Source organism: Capsicum annuum, chromosome 3, assembly GCF_002878395.1.
Source record: "Capsicum annuum cultivar UCD-10X-F1 chromosome 3, UCD10Xv1.1, whole genome shotgun sequence".
Taxonomy (NCBI): Eukaryota; Viridiplantae; Streptophyta; class Magnoliopsida; order Solanales; family Solanaceae; genus Capsicum; species Capsicum annuum.
In genome coordinates, this window is record NC_061113.1 from 265,950,301 (window position 1) to 265,969,113 (window position 18,813).

An 18,813-nucleotide genomic window follows, 5' to 3' on the forward strand; every position below is an offset into this window, starting at 1 on the left:
TACGTTCTTAGTGAGTGAAAAACACACACAGTGCAATGTAAGCAAGGAACTGTACAGTAGAAGGGATCGCAGTTGTTGTTAAAACATTTTGAGGTTAAAGAAGTTATTGATGAAAAGGAGGACATCTTGAATCTCATTTTCGTATTTACTTGGCAATTGATCAAATAGTTAGGTCTTGTTTAAGCACTGAATTTATGTTTTCTTTTGCCTTTGTTTGATGATTTTTGGTCCGCACTTAGCGCGAGCCAATATTGTAAATAGCCAGCCAGAATAATTAGTTGTATAATCTTTGTTATTATCACTAGTTTTGTCCTCCTCCTTCAGTGATTCGGAGTGCTTGAAATCAGTCTTTCAATTTCTGAAATGAGCTGAAGTAACATTAATATTGACAGAGGAAGTGCACAAGTAGAAATTAAAAAACTGCACCCAAAAAGAAATCCAACCTTTGTTAATTGAAAGGAGTACCTGATTGGGGAGGCATTGGATAAGTTTTTTTCTAAAGATTATGGCTTATTACCAGCATTCTCTATCTCATAAATGAATTTAAAGCAAAATAGGAACAAAATAAGAGATAAAAAACATATTTATACTTACTATATAAAGATCGAGTTGATGTCACGTTCATATACACATCCTACCGAAAGAACATGGAGAAAAAAATAATATTAAATGCCTCATCAAAAAGTAGAATGGATGAAGCAACAACCAATGTTGGACTCGTCGAGAATGTTGGAGGATCCAACCAAGGGCATATCTAGGTTGGGGTCATCGGGTTCATCTTGCAAGGTTTTTACAGTGGCGGAGCCACCTTGTGATTAGGGTGTTCATCCGAGCCTCCTTCGACGGAAAATTATACTATTTCTATATAGTGAATTTTTTTTTTATGTATATATAATTGATGTTGAACCCCCTTCGACTAGTTCGCGTGCCTATCTTTTTCGATTTTGAACCCCCTTGATGAAAATTCTGACTTCGCCACTGAATTTTTTACAACCTACATTGTGGAAACAATTTGGTTAATTCAAGGTGTGAGGAGGAAAGCTTAGGACATTATACTTGTATCTGCTCCTTTAATTACCTCGTACCTGGCTAGATTTTGTATCATTGTAAAATATGACACGTGAAGCCATTCTCCCTCCCTAGAATCTAGATCTCATATATATAGTAGTGTTATATTTTTTAAAAAAATATTTAAATATAAATGTGTGAACCTACACGCAAAGTACTTTCATAATAGTGTATTCATTCTTTTGAAATTCTGAAAACACCCATGAATCCGACACAGATACATCCACATTTTTACAGAGCTCGAGCAACACAGGCAACATAGATTAAGCCAAATACAATAGCACAAAATTAGCGAATTGAAGATTAGGGAAAAGTTATTGCTAAAGATGGATAATTTTTGTCGGAGAGGAAACAAATATGTTGGGCCAAGATAATTGTTTATTCATGTAATTAATTAGCTCTTTAGCTTCGCCGAACATAAATTTATATTTTTATATCATAATATTCTATAAGTTATGTCCCGGCATGACTTTAGATTTCTAAACAATTTATACCTCTCTAGGCATAAAGTTCAATTGTTAAATGACAAAAATTAGAGACCAGTCCATTTTAGTGTCAAAACGTGCAATTGTATGTTTTTTCTTGGGGTACATTGGTGTAGCCCAAATATTTAATTGGGCTTAACAAAAACTTAGCTCGACTTATATCACTAACAACGGCCCTTTCTTTCACTTATATGATTTCCCTTCCAGATTAATCTTTAGAAAAAATTACACAAACTAACATCCTTAAAATTATAATTATAATTATAATAAATAACAATATTTTTTCAAAATTACAATTTATAGCAAAAGTAGCAATATTTTACCCACTTCATAGTAATAGAAGAATATGTATTTTTCAGTTGTGCATATGTATTTATGAGTAATACATATATATTTGTATATGTATTTATATAGCAATATTTTACTTAAATACAAATAAAATTTGCTATTTTTCGTAATTATGAAACTGTTGCTATAAAATTTATAATTAAGGCTACAGAGTTGCTATTTCTGAAATTTTCCCTCATCTTTACAAGGGCCCTTCGTGTGAGATTAATTACGGAAAAAATAAAAAAAGTAGCATACTTAAGTATTAAATTACAAAAAATAGCAACACTTTTATAAAATTACATTTTGTAGCATATGTATTTGTATTTTTGTAGCAACAGTTTGCAAAAATACAAAATACATATCGATCATAAGGGCAGTAAAAATCATATGTATTTGTATTTTTGTAGCAACAATTTGCAAAAATACAAAATACAACTTATTATATTATGTAATTATGAAACTGTTGTTATGAAACTCATAATTAAGGGGATAAATATGTTATTTCTGAATTTTGCCCATTAATTACTTACTTTTGGTAGAATTATATTTCCATTATTTTTAAGTTTTATTTATCTCAAACATAGTTAGGGTTTCATGTTACTGTTTCAGTTCCCATTGCCATGGCTGATGATGAGCTCTTACTCATTTCTCAAACAGGTGACAATATCCTTAAAAAACCAGCAAATTCTAGTACTAACTTGGCCGATCCAACATTGGGATTGCCCGATCATCTTCTCCATTTGATATTTTCCTACCTTAGTTCTCGAGACCTATTTCATGCATGTCCACCTTATTTCCAAAAATTGGCATCGTAACACCCCATCATACGTCAGTTTCGACTTTGTGGAATCCATTTTGAGTGAAAATATTGAAAGTGAATCCTTTCATGATGAGTTCATTTATTATATCCGTTCTTCTGTCAAGACTTCTAGAAGTAAGTTGATCAATGCTGAGAAAAGAATAGTGCGCGTTCTACATAACTCTCCTGAGATCAAGATCGACAAAATAATGAAATTGCTGAACGCATGAGGTTTATTTGAGATTTAAATTCATGTCATTGGGTTATTATTGCAGCTATTTGCGGAATATTTTTCACTCGAAGTGTCTAACTATTCTTCATCTAACTAAATTTGGACTTGATAAGAATGTGCTATGTGGTGAAGAAATAATTGCTTCTTTGAAAGAGTTGAAATTGGACCAAGTCGTGTTATGTGAAGAAACTCTATCAAAGTTCATTAGTAGTAAGTGCCCTAATATTATAGAATTGAGTTTGGAGAAATGTGAGTGGCCAAAATCTATAGTATTACCTAAGTTTAGATGGTTTGAAGAAGCTTTATGTGGCTCTTATCGGTGATCGTTGTCATTATTCTTTCACCAGACATACAAGTTGTTGCCCCGAGTTTACAAGTCTTCCATTTTGTTTATCGGAGTCAAAGCAACAATGCTGTTAACATGGATATTAATTCGTGCTTGTAGAATGTTGCGGGAATTTCACTTGGATTGTTGGAAATTTCCCCAAGGTCTTGATCCTGAAAATTTCTGTTCAGATTTTGTTGGAGTCCCACATCGGTGGGTTAAAGGGTCCTTGGTCTCCTTATATGATCTTGGGCAATCTTCCTCTCGTGAGCTAGCTTTTGAGGTTGAGTTAGGCCCAAGGTTCATTTGTTTATCAGATTTTCCTCAAAACGTTACGTTGCTACTTGGCCCTTGTCTGACAGATAAACCTCTCAAAATTTTGGGTCCATCGCTCGGAAAATGAATCTTATCCTTCCCACAGCTTTATGAATGTTCAAGAAAAACTATGGTTTCAGCTCCTTATTTATCTTCTTTCCAATATATGGATACAACATTTCAACCATCTTTAGTTCCTCCAAATGATAATTCAAAGCTTTTAGAGAGCAGCAATATTGTATTGGTTCGTAAAATTGGTGAGATGAATAAAGCTTGGTTTCTCAAATTGAGAAGTCATCTTGAGAATTTTAGCAACTTCGTTACAATATTGGACTTACGCATTCGTGAAGAGGTACATGAACGAACACAACATAGTAGTTAATCTTTTAATTAATCAGCTTTGTTTATACTCTTTTATTTCCACCATATTATATATTGACGAGTCATTTTTTGCCCATGCATGAACGAAGAAGACAAGTACTTAATATCCAAGGTACAAATTAAAAGGACGAGCTCCAACACAACCACTATATCATATCAAACACTTGATGCTAGACATGAACAAGCTCAAACATCAACAAGAATATTTGATGAGATATATAATTGATAATTTACTTTGGATGTCTGATCCGAACACATTGACTCTATCAATACCAGCTAGTTTTGCTCCACTTGCACATGTAAGCTTTCTCTTCGTTTCATTTCAGTTTAAGTGACACGCTATTACAAATTTCTTATTTATCTGTTCAAGATAGAATGATACATTTCTTTTATGTGAAATGATATAATTTTGAACAGAGAACAAGCAAGGAATTGTATGGTATAAAGGATCGCAATTGTTGTTTAGGTACTCATGAAAAGTGTTGGCGCCATTTCTTAAAACGTTATGAGGTTAAAGAAGAAGTTATTGATGAAAGGGAAGACGTCTTGAATCTCATTTTCGTATTTACTTGGCGATTGATCAATAGTTAAGTTGTCACTCCCTTTTTTTTTTTTGTTCTGAATTTCTGTTTTCTTTTGCTTTTGTTAGTTGATCTTCAGTCCGCACTTAGCGCGGGCTAACATTGTAAATGGCTGGAATAATAACTTGTAAGATCTTTATTATTATCACTAGTTTTGTCCTATTTTTCCTACTAAAAAGTTACTATCTTCCATTGAAATTTCCCACTGAAAAATGTCCAGTAGCTATTCCCATAGATATTTAGACTGAATTACTCATAAAAGAAAAAAATAGTAGTGTTTACACACTAAGAAAAAAAAAAATAGCAAGTTTGCTGGTGTCTCAATTAGAATCTGTCTCTAGCCGTGCATTTTCCCAATGAGCTGGTTCGGTGGACAGTCATGTTTTATAACATAAATTTTCTATTGATTCGCGGTGGAAAAAGCATCTATTTTTAATAGTGTCTTCGGATGGATCTTAATAAACTTCTATTGCATTCAAGTACAGAGATATGTTTGATCATACTTAGTAACCAACTAATTAGTTTTGAGTTGTTCAAATTATCTGATTCTCTCCTGATTATTGGTATGATCAATGGAGCCTCCTCCAATCCTTGGCAAGTGAAGTCTTCTCATCAACAATATTCAGCTTTTTAATGACAGAGGGACCTTCACTTTTCAACATTGTTACAGAGAAGTGATCAATGCTAGCTAGCTATTGCTTATTAATTACTTGGCTAACATGGGAGAAACACACATGATAGAATACTTTCTTCACACAGGTTTTAATTCTTCTGTCGAGGCTTCTAAAAGTAAGTTGATCAACGCTAAGGAAAGAGTATTTTGCCTTCAATCTAACACTTATAAGGAAATTAAAGAAATAAGTAACAAAATTGCTTCGTGAAAGTGATTTCCATGAGCTGTATTTGAGATCTGTGCTCCATTTTCGTATTTACTTGGCGATTCTATTAATTAGGCCATTCCATTTTTTGTTTTGTTTTTGTCACTGAATTAATTTTTTCTTTTGCATTTACTTGAGGATTTTAGTCCGCACTTAGCATGTGCCAATATTGTTAAGAGCTGCAACTATTTTTCATGTAACTATTTATCGCTAGTTTCGTGTGTTATTTTCATATCTCTTTTAATACATATTGCATTTTCTTTTTTTGGTACAATCCTTCTAGTGCATTCAAGTACACTGGTATCTTGTGTGTGGCATTCTTAGTAAACAATCTTAGTTAATATGTCTAAATATAAAAGAGAGAACTTTGAGGAGATTGTATATATATATGGCCTAAAAATTTATCATATGGCCCGGTGGAAGTTACTAATTTGTATCACTTGGACGATCATTCTCTCTAACCTTGCTTTACTTCCATTTAATTTTACTTGTTTCCCTATGGAAAAAGAGGGTGAAACTTATTAATTAATTGCTCCTCGTGTTTGGCTACCCTCAAAGGGCATATTTTGGAGGCAGTGATAATATCCAACAGAAAACAACAAAAGGATGAAGAAAGTAAAGTAAATTTAGAAAAAATCGTTAGAAACTTAGAAGGATAAACTCGAATTAAAGAGAAGTATAAATTGAAACAAATTGCATATCATAGAAATAAACTTCTTCTTATATGAGGGAAAAAATTAAAGGAGGAATCACACATTATCATTCGAAAAATAAAATAAGGTTAATAGCACTTTTTGTCCTTAGTTTATTTATAATTTAAAAACTTTAAGTTTTTTGAAATGAAAGTATAACAGTGATACAACAATAGATATAAAATAAATTTGTATCAAAGAGAATCATTCTATCACTAATATAGAGCAAATTTACGATGTTGTTACACCACAAATACATGACAAATTTCAGATACTCTCATTATGTTAGATAATTGGTCTAAACTATCGTTATATATGATAAATATAGTACTACTATATAAATTTGTCTAGCCAGGTAAATCATCCCCAAATAAAAGGGCTTGAAAAAGGCGAGGTTCTCAAAGCCTCAGTGATCAATCCAATACAACTTCATGTGGATTATTGGGCCATTAAGTATTTGGTATAAATGTGAGGTTGGAATTGAGACAAAGAAGTTCTAATCTCTTTTTGTGAACACAGCCCATAAGAAAATGAGAAATTACACTTTGGGTTTTACTCTCAATGTCCTAGTCCTTGGCGTCTTCATTTATATATTATCATTTGCAACTACTGCTGATGGATCTGCAGGTATGGATATTGCTTTATATTGTTGTATATCAGCAGCAATAATGTATGTATTCACTAATTTTCTTATTGTTTGATGAATATAGATGGAGTATGTGAAAAAGTGGACTGTGTAAAAGGGGAGTGCGTAGAAACAGGAGCATTTCTGGGACTTGGATTTGAATGTGTTTGTGATCCTGGTTGGACACAAATGCAACTTGGGCCTGTTGCTTTTCCTGCATGCACTGTTCCTAACTGTGAGTCTCTTTAATTTACTCGGTGTTTGTTTCGTCAAACTTTTGAAATTCTATCTTTTTTAGTTAGTGTACGCTTTTGTCAAACATGAAAGGAATATCTTGAAGTAAACTTATTTTTGTGTGATTTTTAATTTAAAAGATTAAAAATCGTAGAATCAAGTCACTAATAGTTTCGAAATTGCAGGTACCCTCGATCTTGGTTGTAAGGGTCGAACGCCCTCCCCACATTTGTCTCCTCCAAGCTCACCCTTTAAAATTACTGACCGTAATTTCCATTGTCCTTAACTCCTTATCAACTTTATTTTCTCCCCTTTTGTTGGTACTCTCTCCTTCCTATAATAGTTTTCATGTTTTACTTTTTGAGAGTTAATTTAATCAATTTGAAGCTATATTCAATATAATTAGTTGAATAATTTAATATTTGAATTTTGATAGTAAAAACTACATAAAAAGTACAATAAGTAGCAATTCTTCTTTATCAATATGGTAAAAGAAATACATTTATTGATCAAAGTTTAAATAGTTTGAATCTAGAAAAGTAGAATGTGACAAGTATTGTGAGATAACGGGAGTAGCCTATATAATACTCCACTTAGTATATGATCCGTGCTGATGGTAGATTTTGTAGTTTTGTTTATATTTTGCATTTTTTATTTTTTTTTTTTTTGCCGTTAAAGAAGCAATTTTGTTAATATGAACACTTGAAGGCGAATAACACAAAGTAATGTATTTATTTATTTATTTCACAGCTTGCAGTTTAATATGGTGTGGTAATGGAAAATGTGAAATTACCGGAACGGGATACGACTGCAAATGTAATGAAGGCTCCACCCAATACATGAATATGTCTAAGCTACCTTGTCTTGATGAATGTAAGTTCCTCTTCCAACCCAATCAGCTCTCTTTTCAATAAATAAAGATTTGAAATTTTTTAAAAAACAATTACGATGGCGTAAAATACACGTAGGTCAGTGGATCATAATAAAACATGTCAAATTTAAGGTAATCTTTTAATATTCTACCTATTCTTTATTGTCAATTACCTAATTGAGATCCTCAAGTTTCTATCTTCTACCATGTAGTATCAAGCTGTATTATTTGATTTTTTATTTTTTTTCTAATTTGGACCCAAATATGTGTATCTAAACTAAATAATCCTTACCAACATAGGATCATTTCATCTTAATTAAAGATCTCGAATTCGCCCTAGGTATGGAGAAAATTCAACGGAAGACGCAACTAAATTGTCGTTGTCCTTATTTGAACAGGCGCTTTGGGAGCAAATTGCAAAGGAGTGACACTGGATCCCCTGCGGAGTCTTCCACCCCCTCCATCTCCGGGGCATGGTTCGTTAACCTAATTTTAATTCTTTTGTGATACAAAATTATTTGAGTTGGAAAAGCACCTGTTATTTTTATTTTTTTTGGGAGAATAAGTTTCTTGGGGAATTCTTGGACCTTCACCTTTTTCTCTTGAAAATCGTGGACTTTCAAACGGGGTAGAAAAATGTAAAGCTATTAATTGAGTTATTTGAATATACTATTAATTATTAGTATGAAATAATATAATTGCAAGATAAGTTATACAGCTAAAAGATTGGGATGAGTAATACAGAGTGTAAGACTGAATCAACGTACAATAAGTGTCATACTGTAAGTCAATATCGTTGTGATGTGTCATCATGTATGGTCATCAAGTGTCCTTCGACATACGTATTGTGTCTCATGACATGCTTATTGTGGTGGTATAAAGCATAAGCAGAATTATAAGTTGTCTATTTGAGTTACTTGTAAGTTAAGCCTCAGAATACTACGCAGAATTTTCAAGAGTGGAATAGTCATCCACAATTTAGTTTATATCAAACACCAAAATTATTTTTTTTCTTATTAATTTTGTCGCCTTTTTAATGTATCAGTGGAACGACCTAATATCTTAATTGCAAGAATATTGTTCAATTATGCCATTCTTCGTGTACTTCTATCTTTTGACTTTGTTTATAGATAAGTAGGACCATGACCTAATTTTATTTGAAAGGAATAAACATCGCCTTAAAAACTTCACCTTGATTTGCATGCAAGTTCTACTATAGTCTTTAATTTGTAATATTAGTCCTGGCTATTTTCGTTTCCAATTAGATAAATCAACAAGTCTTTTGGGATAATTTTATATGACATGATCATTAGTATTTGAAAAGTAGATTAAGCTAATTGAGATGTTTGTGTTATTGTTTGATGAATAGATGGACCATGCAAGTATGTGGACTGTGCAAAAGGTAAGTGCGTAGAAACAGGTGAATTTTTTGAACTGGGATTCCGATGCAATTGTGACCCTGGTTGGACCCAAATACAAGTTGGCCCTCTTACTTATCCTGCATGCAATGTTCCCAACTGTGAGTCTCTCTCCTTGCTCTATACGTGTTTGATACGACACAAGTCATTTTTTTATTTTTTTTTTATGAAAGTTGAGTTTCAAGATAATTAAATAAACATTGCTCGACCTATTTGCAGGTACACTCAATTTAGGTTGTGGCAATCAACAGGCAGCCTCGCCACCTTTATCTCCGGCATCCTTTAATATCTTTGACCGTAATTTACGTTGTTCCAATTAAATCATATACTGTTAGTTTCTTTTTGAAAGAAAAAAAACCAAAAAATAAATAAAATTAAACTACAAAGTATATCATTCATATTTTTTAATTTAATTTTTTTGGCAGCTTGTAGTTTAGTATGGTGTAATAATGGAAAATGTGAAGTTAACGGAACTAAACATTACTGCCAATGCAATGAAGGCTCCGAAAATTTGATGGATGTACCTGAGCTACCTTGTTTCGATCAATGTGAGTTCCCTCATCCATCTCAATCCTATCTTTTTCGTGTCGAATCTAAACATTATATTTTTGTAAGAGTTTAAATTCTCGTATCCCATGTAATATATTATTACAGGTAAATTTTTATGATAACTTGCATAAAATATATATATATATATATATATATATATATATTGCATGCAAGTACGTAGCTAATAAACACTTTGTTAATGAAACAGGCGTCTTTGGAGCAGATTGCAAAGGATTGGAGTTAGGTGGTAACCAGCCGATCCGTACACCCCCTGCACCTCCAGGGAATGGTAAGTTAACTAATCCTCTTTCTTAATTATTAGGTAATTACTATAGTTAAAGATAACTTGTTTTTTGTTTTAAATTATCAAAGCTTTGGTTCAAACAAGGGCCTGTAACTAAGGGCTTGGGCCTGTAAACTGTGGGCCTATATTAGTCAGTTTGTAGAAAATTAACACACACCTTAATTCATGGGTAACTTACATAAATTCCGGAATGTTTAAGAGTTATATTTACGCAAATCTCAATCTTTATAAAGTAATTACAAAAAATTCAACTAATTATGTATCTCGACAAAACTAAAATCGAAAAAATATATCGAAGCCAATTGTGTATCCTTACAAAGAAAAAATGTATCTTCATTAGATGTTTATGTATCTCGACTGACCCAAAGTCGAAAAAATATATCAAAAGTTAATTATGTATCTTTATAAAGAAATAAATGTATCTTCGTCAAATGTATCAGGAGCTAATCATGTATCTCTACAGACTAAAATCGAGATTTTCAGTAATTATGCAAAATATCGAGATTTTTTGTAATTAAACTCTAAACTATCGAGATTTATATTGTTTGACCAAGTTTATATTCAACAAATTACAACCAATGACTTTCAAAATAGGAAAAAGTGGCAAATATACCTCTCAATGTAATGATTTAGAACGCATATCTCTCTATTTAAAAAAGTAATACAAATAGTATATATTTTCGCCATTTAACAAATAGAGCATATTATCTTTTTTGTTAACAGACCTATATTCTCTGAAATAAAAAAGAAAAAAACTAAACTGATTTTTTAAATTTAAGAAATGCTACATGATCTTAAAAAATTGTCTCACTCATTTTTACCCTCCTACAGACCTGACTCAAATAAAAAAAGCTCAATTCCTCTTCTATTTAGTCACCACACCAACAACTTAGAACAATGGGCAAGATCACATAAATTTAAGGCCATTTTGGTAAATCACCCATTTTTTTGGCTGATTCACACAAATTTTTTTTTTTTAAAAGTTATTTCAAAAAGAATGACCTATTTTTTCTTAACACGGAATTTAAGAAAATAAAAAGTCTTGTGTTCTCAAATTAAAATTATATCAAATTAAGCTATCATCTAGCTTGTTATGTCTACAAAATCTGAATTATCATTTAATGATATCCACAAAATTTTCAATTTGTACAAAAGATGTTTTCATGATTTGAGAAAATGTTTCCTAATGTTAAGGCATTTTTTTTAATGTTTTCTCAGGATCCAGTGGTGTCCCTAAGGATCCCAATGGCTGGAGGAGTCTTCGTGCTTTCTCTGTTTTGCTGCTACTTACCATTTCTACAGTTTTAATATAGACGTTGATTGTTGTACTTGACCAACTTCTGTTCTGTTGGTCATGAGTACATATACTTAAAAGTTGCTAATACAATTATTCACTTCCATAACAACTTTGAGAGTATATATATGAGATATGCACAGTGACATGTACATAATTTTTCATATGGATGATGCTAGCTAATAAAACGTATGCTTTAAGCTCCAAAATATTGAGGTTTCGAAAAAAATTTAATAATAAATTTTATGATCTATTTTCGTTTTCTTTTTTTTTTGTTTCCTACTCAGTGTTCAGTTCTACATTGGTGCCCGACTAAATTCGGATTCACTCCATGAAGTCTCACATTGGGAGGTAAAGCGCTTCCCTAAGACTTTGTACCTTGAGGGACTCGATCTATTTATACATAAAATAATATTGAAGATTATAAAAGATAATGTTCAGAGTTTATATATATCTTTTTTTAAAAAATACTATCGATCTTTTTCAAAAAAATATTTAATAACTTTGAACTAAAATAATTCAAATCTTCACATATTACAAACATCTTATTAAGTACAATCAATTATTAATTTTATATTAGTATATTTGTGAAGTTAACTAAAGACTTTATGTCATTTAAATTTAAAACAGGTATATATAAATAAAAAAGACAATTCTAAATTATTATTTTCTTGTATATATCTATATATTTAAAGCATCTTATTAAAAGTTTTTTTCGAATTACTTATTTTATTGAGACGACCTTCAGAGTATCGATATTTAAACAAGTGAATAAATTGACAACATTATATTTTTAAAAAAGGCATAATTCAAAATACACTAATACAGCTACTCAATGAGTTTTGAAGCATTTAAATTAGGACCGTTTATTAAAAAAAGGGTGGGAACAACTCAAAATATGTTAAAATTTATCTCTTTTTATGTTTTTGGATTAAAAATGTTTAGACATTATATTTTTTATTCAAAGTAGTCTCCAATTGCCTCAACAGATCAAAAATACCTTCCTTAGTGGCGATAAGTTTGAATTTAAGGTGGGAATAAACGTTACTTAAGTAAGATAAATTAAAAGGACAAAATCAATAGTAATATGAAATATCACTTATCAATTTTTCTTATTTTCACTATTTTTAAGAAATCTGTATATAGCGAATGTGATGGTCGACAGCAGCACGTCTGTACCTATGGAGACACAATGTGGAGATTGACAATATTGTCTAATTGCAAAATAGTACATAAAATGAAGTGAATACAACCACTAGAAAGCTGGGGTTGTTGTATTTTTCTAAGTGACAACCAATACTGTGGCTCCCTAAGTAATGCAAACAAATATCCCTAAATTTATGTACTACTTATTGTAAACATCAATTATTCAAAAACCAAGTCTTTGTACAAATAGATCACATCTACTCAATCTCGTAAAGTTACGGCGAGAACTATTTCCCATAGCATCAGCACTTGCAGCAGAACTCTTTTAGACTAACAATAGTTTCAAAAGAAATATAACTATTTTCATAAATTATGAAATTCTCATATTCAAATATGATAAAATATAATTTTTAAAATTTTAGTGACATGTTTAAACACTAATTTTAAGTTAATAGTGCTTAGAATTTGAACTCCCAAGCCTTGACGTGAATTTTGAACTTGTCAATCATTAAGTGAACCTCTCTAATATTATACTTAAGAGGTTCAAAATCTGAAAATATACATAAAATTTTAAATAAGTGCTCACTCTGGTCCTAATTAGTTGTTGTCCTTAATAAAAATAGGTGTTTCTTGATACTTGTTATTTTACAAAATCAATTCATAATTAGTTCTTCTTCTGTTGTTATCTTTCGTGATAAATATGGAAAGATATAATGCAAAAATAAATAAATAAGAATAATTTAGTCAAATTATCTTCTAATTAATGCTTTTCTTAAATATGTGTGACTTAAAAAGATAACAAGCAAACAAAAATGAAGGGGGTATTTTATATATGCATGCCGTATAATTTTTTTGTGTGGTTCGACACACTCTAGATTATCTTTTTTTTTTTGTTTGTTTCCAAGGTTGTCACAGCCGGCAGCCGTGAGAATAATCCTCAGCACACTAAGCGATAGGAAACTGGCCACAAAATTTTTTCTGTTCACCAGAGGTGGGGATCGAACCCCCAACCTCTTACTTGCTTAAGAGGTGAGGTGCTGAACCACCACACCAACCCTTGTGGTTCACTCTAGATTGTATTTGCCTCTGCTAAAAGGTAGTCTAATACATCAAACTGTTGCTATATGATTTCGAGAAGGATTGGACCATGGATCTATGCCTTCGTAAATTATTTCCTCCACCTTTACTTTTCACATCCTTTAAAAAATATAGCTATTAACATGTCTATTTCACTATAATATTTAAATTATTTGCATCTTGAAATTAGTTTGGAGTTTAAGCAATTAATAGTAGAGGTAAAAGAAAAAAAAAGAAAAAGAATGTCCTTTCTTGATATATTAAAAATGATAAGTAAATACAGAAATTTAATTAAGAAATAAATATCAAATAAAAGTGAATAAAGAGATCCTTCCTTGTCATATATACTACTTAGCATGTTTGCTAAAAAAAATTGTCTCGAAATAATTGACATGTTTGAAGAATCAAGAGATAATTGACTATCTTTTTTCAACTTTAGCGTTTAAATAGTTTTAATGGAAGAGTAATTAAGTTTAATAAGTAATAATAGTATTGTAAGTTTAGTAAGATAATTTGAAATAATTACATTCCTTAAAAAAAACATATGCTACGTAATATGAGATGAATGGGAGGGGGCAATAATTTAAAATCACTATGGCAAGCCAAAGTGGAGGCAGAGTTCCCATAACAATTTCTGCAGGCATTATGCGGCACCGAAGGGGAGACCAGGAATTCTTGTTGTTAATAGATATATTGTCCACTTCTTCACTATTTATCTAAGTAATTTAATTTTTAAAAAAGTGAAATTTGGAAGTTTCTTATCTTATGGGAAGAGCTTTCTGGAAGACTCTTAAGAATGGGGTGGCTTCCGCCGAATGCAGACGATTATTTATTGAATTCAACGTTACAATTATTTTTATAAAATTATATATAAAAAAATAAAAATAAATAGGCAGACTGCCTAAAGATAAGAATTATCCCTTCCCTCTCCCAAAGGGTGATCATATTTTTAAGGATGTATCTAAATTACATACTACTGTATCCTTTATCTTGTAAAATTTATTTATGATCAAATAATTATATTAAAATACTTTATGTGTAAGCATGTTTTACGTGCACGTTTTAGCATTTAGTTAAGTATGTTTTACGTGCACGTTTTAGCATTTAGTTATAATTAAGTTTTATTTATATATGTTTGTTGATTTTTAAACTTGATTATTAAACTTTAAAATAACCTATATAAATAAGAATTTGGAATTAATGACTAGTATCTTCTTTATTCTTTTCTTTTTAACTTCTTAAATATTCTAGGCATTTTCATTGGCTTGCCGAAATTTGATTCTAAACAAGAAGGGCTCGTTATAGTATTATTTTTATACTGAATAATTCATAATGTATCTCAATCCAAATAATGGAGTACAATCTTACAAATTCGTGTGTTTTATATATAGCATGAGCACAGCCGGAGCGAAACAATTTTAGCATGAGATGATGTATAATATTCAATGAATGTATATTTAATATTCTACATCTTTAATATAATTGAAAAGAAATTTTCTATATTTCTTGCCAATTTCGGACTCCACTACTAAACATGAGCATGCTCGTGTAGTTATTAGGAGTGTTAATAAAAATTAATGGTCTAAAATTAAATTTTAATAATAGGCCTTAAATATGTATGTACAAAAATAATAATGTAAAAGTTTACAAAAATTTTGGAGTCACTTTTATTGTTGTTGCATAATAGTTATTTTTAATTATAGTATTTTTACAAGACACAAAATTTTAAAATTCACATATTGATGATTTTATTAATAAATATATGAATTAATTCTAGTTAATAAGATGTTAGTTATTTGTTTGTCATATATTAACATGAGTATTGTTGTTAAAATTGTATTTATTAATATGAATCTTGAGTTGTTTAATTTAAAGTTCTAAAATATTTTTGATAAATATTTATTTCTTTGTTTAGATATTTCTTCTAAACGTATTTCACAATCTTCATTATCTTTTAAGTGAAGTTGAAATCATAGAATTTAATACTATAAAAATTTTAAGGCCTTAAAAATTTGAGGACTTACAAAAACAAATATTTTACTAGTCTTACCGTTGAGCCTCCCCTAATAGTTATGTACTTATTTTATATGCCTACAGTATAAAACAGTAAAAACTTATTCAAATATTTCTCTAACGAATAGAAGATATATATATGGAAAAATAAATTAAGGATATATGTTTTACTGTACATTTTTAATGCTTAATTATAATTAGGTAATATATATATATATATATATATATATATATATATATATATATATATTTTATTAATTCTTAAAACTAGTTACTTCTATATGTAATAAATGAAAGATATATGTTTTACTTGTACACTTTTAACGCTTAATTATAATTAAGTAATATATGTATTTTATTAATTGTTAGAACTTATTTATTTAAGTAATTAGCTATAAATATTTGATAAAAAGTATTCGTCATATTTGTTTTATGTTTTTAACATCATAAATCTTCTGGTCATTTCCATCGGCTTGCCGATATTTGATTAATTTAACAAGAAGAGCTCGCTATAGTATTTTATTTTTTTTAATTATTAATTCACAATCATGTTATCTCGTTCCAGGGAAATAGAATTTGCTAATTATTATTTTTATATATTATTGTGCATATATATTGTTCTGCATTTGCAGTTTTAGATTTTATTGAGCATACGTGTGTGATTATGTCATTATTTTGTATGCAGATTGTGCAAAACAGTAGTATGTCCATGTGCGATTTTGATATATTTTTTAAGAAATAAAATAATAATTTTATTATGTTATTTGTTATGAGTCATTTAAATATTAAAATTAAATAGTACTTAATAATAAAGCTAAAATAGATATAAAGGATATTAATCTTCTTCATTATTCAAACTAGATAAGTAAATATAATGGTACTGGATATCGACTTTTATTATAATGACAAATGGAAATTGACAAACTAAGCAAAAGTTTACCTGTATCAAATGTTTACATCTAGTACCGAAGATGTGTTTGTATAAACACTTATTACTTAATTATAATTAATTGATATATGTTTACTAGATTAGATCCCTTAATCATTATAATTAATTAAATTAATTTGACATGAACAACCCACAATACAAATAATTTTTTTTTTATCGTAGTATGGAGTAGTTTATAAAAATAATACTCTTCGGTACTTTAACTCCTACAACTCTATGGCTGCATAATGATTAAAGTAGATTATGAAGAATGTCACACTTCAAATTAAATCAATAGTTTATGTTAAATTGTTAGTAAAATGTACAACTGTCCATTGACAGCTAAGCTGTATATAACAGTTAGTTAGAAATAGTTAGTTTGTTAATCTAACTTAGTGACTAAGATACGTGTAATAGCAATGAGCTAAGAGAGTTTATAAATAAGAGCTTGAGGAGTAGCAGTTATTAAAATAAGAGCTTGAGGAGTAGCAGTTATTAACACTTGTACTCAAAATTTTTCTTCTCTTTCAGTTGCTGTATACATAATTTCTCTTTGTTCGAGCTTACAAATTACTTTGTTCTTCCTCTTGCATTGTAATAGTTAACATGGTATCAAAGCATTTTGGGCAGATCTAGGGGATAATCTCGACGATTCACACAAGAAATTCTGCAGATTTTGTGTGAAAATGACGATCGACGGAGTATCGCAGGATAGCGGAGATAACAGAGCTCGAGGAGAACCAAGTTCGATCATAATTGATCATTATCATCCATTGTATTTGAGTACAGCTAATGTAGCAGGAGCATTGTCAGTTGGGATTCAACTGACAGGGATGGAGAATTACATGTTGTGGAGTCGAGCAATGGAGATCGCATTGCTTGAAAGGAACAAACTCGGATTCATTGATGGCAAGGAGTGATTACGATGGAGAATTGAAGAAGATTTGGGATCGTTGTAATGCGATCGTCATCTCATGGCTAACCTGCAATGTGAGCAAGGATTTATTTAGTCGAATTCTATTCTCTTCTAGTGCACATCAGGTATGACTCGATCTTAAGGAACAATTTGATAAAATCAATGGATCACGATTGTACCTATTGCATCGAAGCATTTTTACTTTAACACAAGGAGTATCAACTGTTTCAAATTGCTACACTAAGTTGAAAAACCTCTGGGATGAATACGATTCAATTTTGCCTCCACCTAGTTGTGATTGTGCCAAAGTAAAGGAGTATGTAGAGCAATTTCAATACCAGCGTCTGTTGCAATTTTTAATGGGATTAAATGATAGTTACTCGCAGTCTAGAGGCCAAATCCTAATGATACATAATCTGCCTACTGTGAATCAAGCATATGCCCTAGTTATCCAGGATGAGAGTCAAAAGGGCATTGCTGGAAATATTCATGAAGAGATGGAATCAATGGCTATGTATACAGGAAGGATCAAAGGAATTGATGGTCCTAGTCCTGAGGGAGTGGATTCCATGGAATTATACACAGTCAGGAACATCAACAAACAACAATTTCAGAAGACATATTTCAATAGTCTCTATTGTGACTACTGCCACATGAAAAGACATGTTACAGAGGCATGTAACAAACTTAAAAAATATGACTATTGCCATGCTACTGGTCATGTGAAGGATGAATGCTTCAAATTAATTGGTTATCCAGAAAATTGGAAGAGCAAGAAGAAAGTGAATGCAGTAGCAGTAGGAGCAGGCCATCTGCAGCAGGGAATACATGACCAACAACAAAGCTTAAAAAGAGTAAATACAGTGTTGGGAAAGCAGTTGTTGACCCAAGATCGATTGGTGTATTTGATGAACAAAGCTACTCCAAATCAGCTTTAATAAATATCTGAGGTGTTGTATAAAAACAGTAGTGGTGAGTCATATGGCAATGCCAATATGGCAGGTAAGTCTAATACTGATTTACTAAAGTGGATTGTTGATTCCGGTGCTACATATCACATGATAGGTAATAATATGTACCTAAAAAATGAAAGGCTGGTAGGATAAATAGGTGTGGCACCTCAAGAAAATTTTAAATTAAGTACAACTTTGGTCTATAAAGAAATTACGGTACAAAGAAAAGCAAATGGTGTAGAACATATATGTACATGGTATTTTTTATGTTGTTGCTGTTAAGAGGATGATTTAAGTGTAGTGTTATTTGTGTAATATATAAATGTGCAAGTTGTGGGGGCCACTCCTTTTAATGATGGCCATTAACTTGTTTTAAACAAAAGGGTTATTATACCCTTG

General features: G+C 30.7%; 1 protein-coding gene across 1 annotated transcript; it reads left to right on the forward strand.

Annotated features, from left to right (window-relative positions):
- Positions 1 to 6,442: 6,442 nt before the first annotated feature.
- Positions 6,443 to 11,622, forward strand: LOC107865828 (protein jagged-1). The gene is made up of 10 exons (XM_047410098.1): positions 6,443 to 6,713; positions 6,797 to 6,946; positions 7,131 to 7,211; positions 7,696 to 7,818; positions 8,215 to 8,292; positions 9,186 to 9,335; positions 9,454 to 9,531; positions 9,660 to 9,782; positions 9,992 to 10,072; positions 11,306 to 11,622. The coding sequence occupies exons 1-10, from the start codon at positions 6,617 to 6,619 to the stop codon at positions 11,398 to 11,400; spliced, it is 1,056 nt and encodes a 351-aa protein (XP_047266054.1). The 5' UTR covers positions 6,443 to 6,616; the 3' UTR covers positions 11,401 to 11,622.
- The last annotated feature ends 7,191 nt before the right edge of the window (positions 11,623 to 18,813 follow it).

What these genes read in the sequence shown, in the direction of transcription:
- LOC107865828 (XM_047410098.1), top strand. Translation starts at nt 6,617, where the DNA reads ATGAGAAATTACACTTTGGGTTTTACTCTCAATGTCCTAGTCCTTGGC. An exon ending in GCTACCTTGTCTTGATGAAT is followed by an intron (nt 7,819 to 8,214) that starts GTAAGTTCCTCT and finishes TTATTTGAACAG; the next exon opens with GCGCTTTGGGAGCAAATTGC. An exon ending in CCCTCCATCTCCGGGGCATG is followed by an intron (nt 8,293 to 9,185) that starts GTTCGTTAACCT and finishes TTTGATGAATAG; the next exon opens with ATGGACCATGCAAGTATGTG.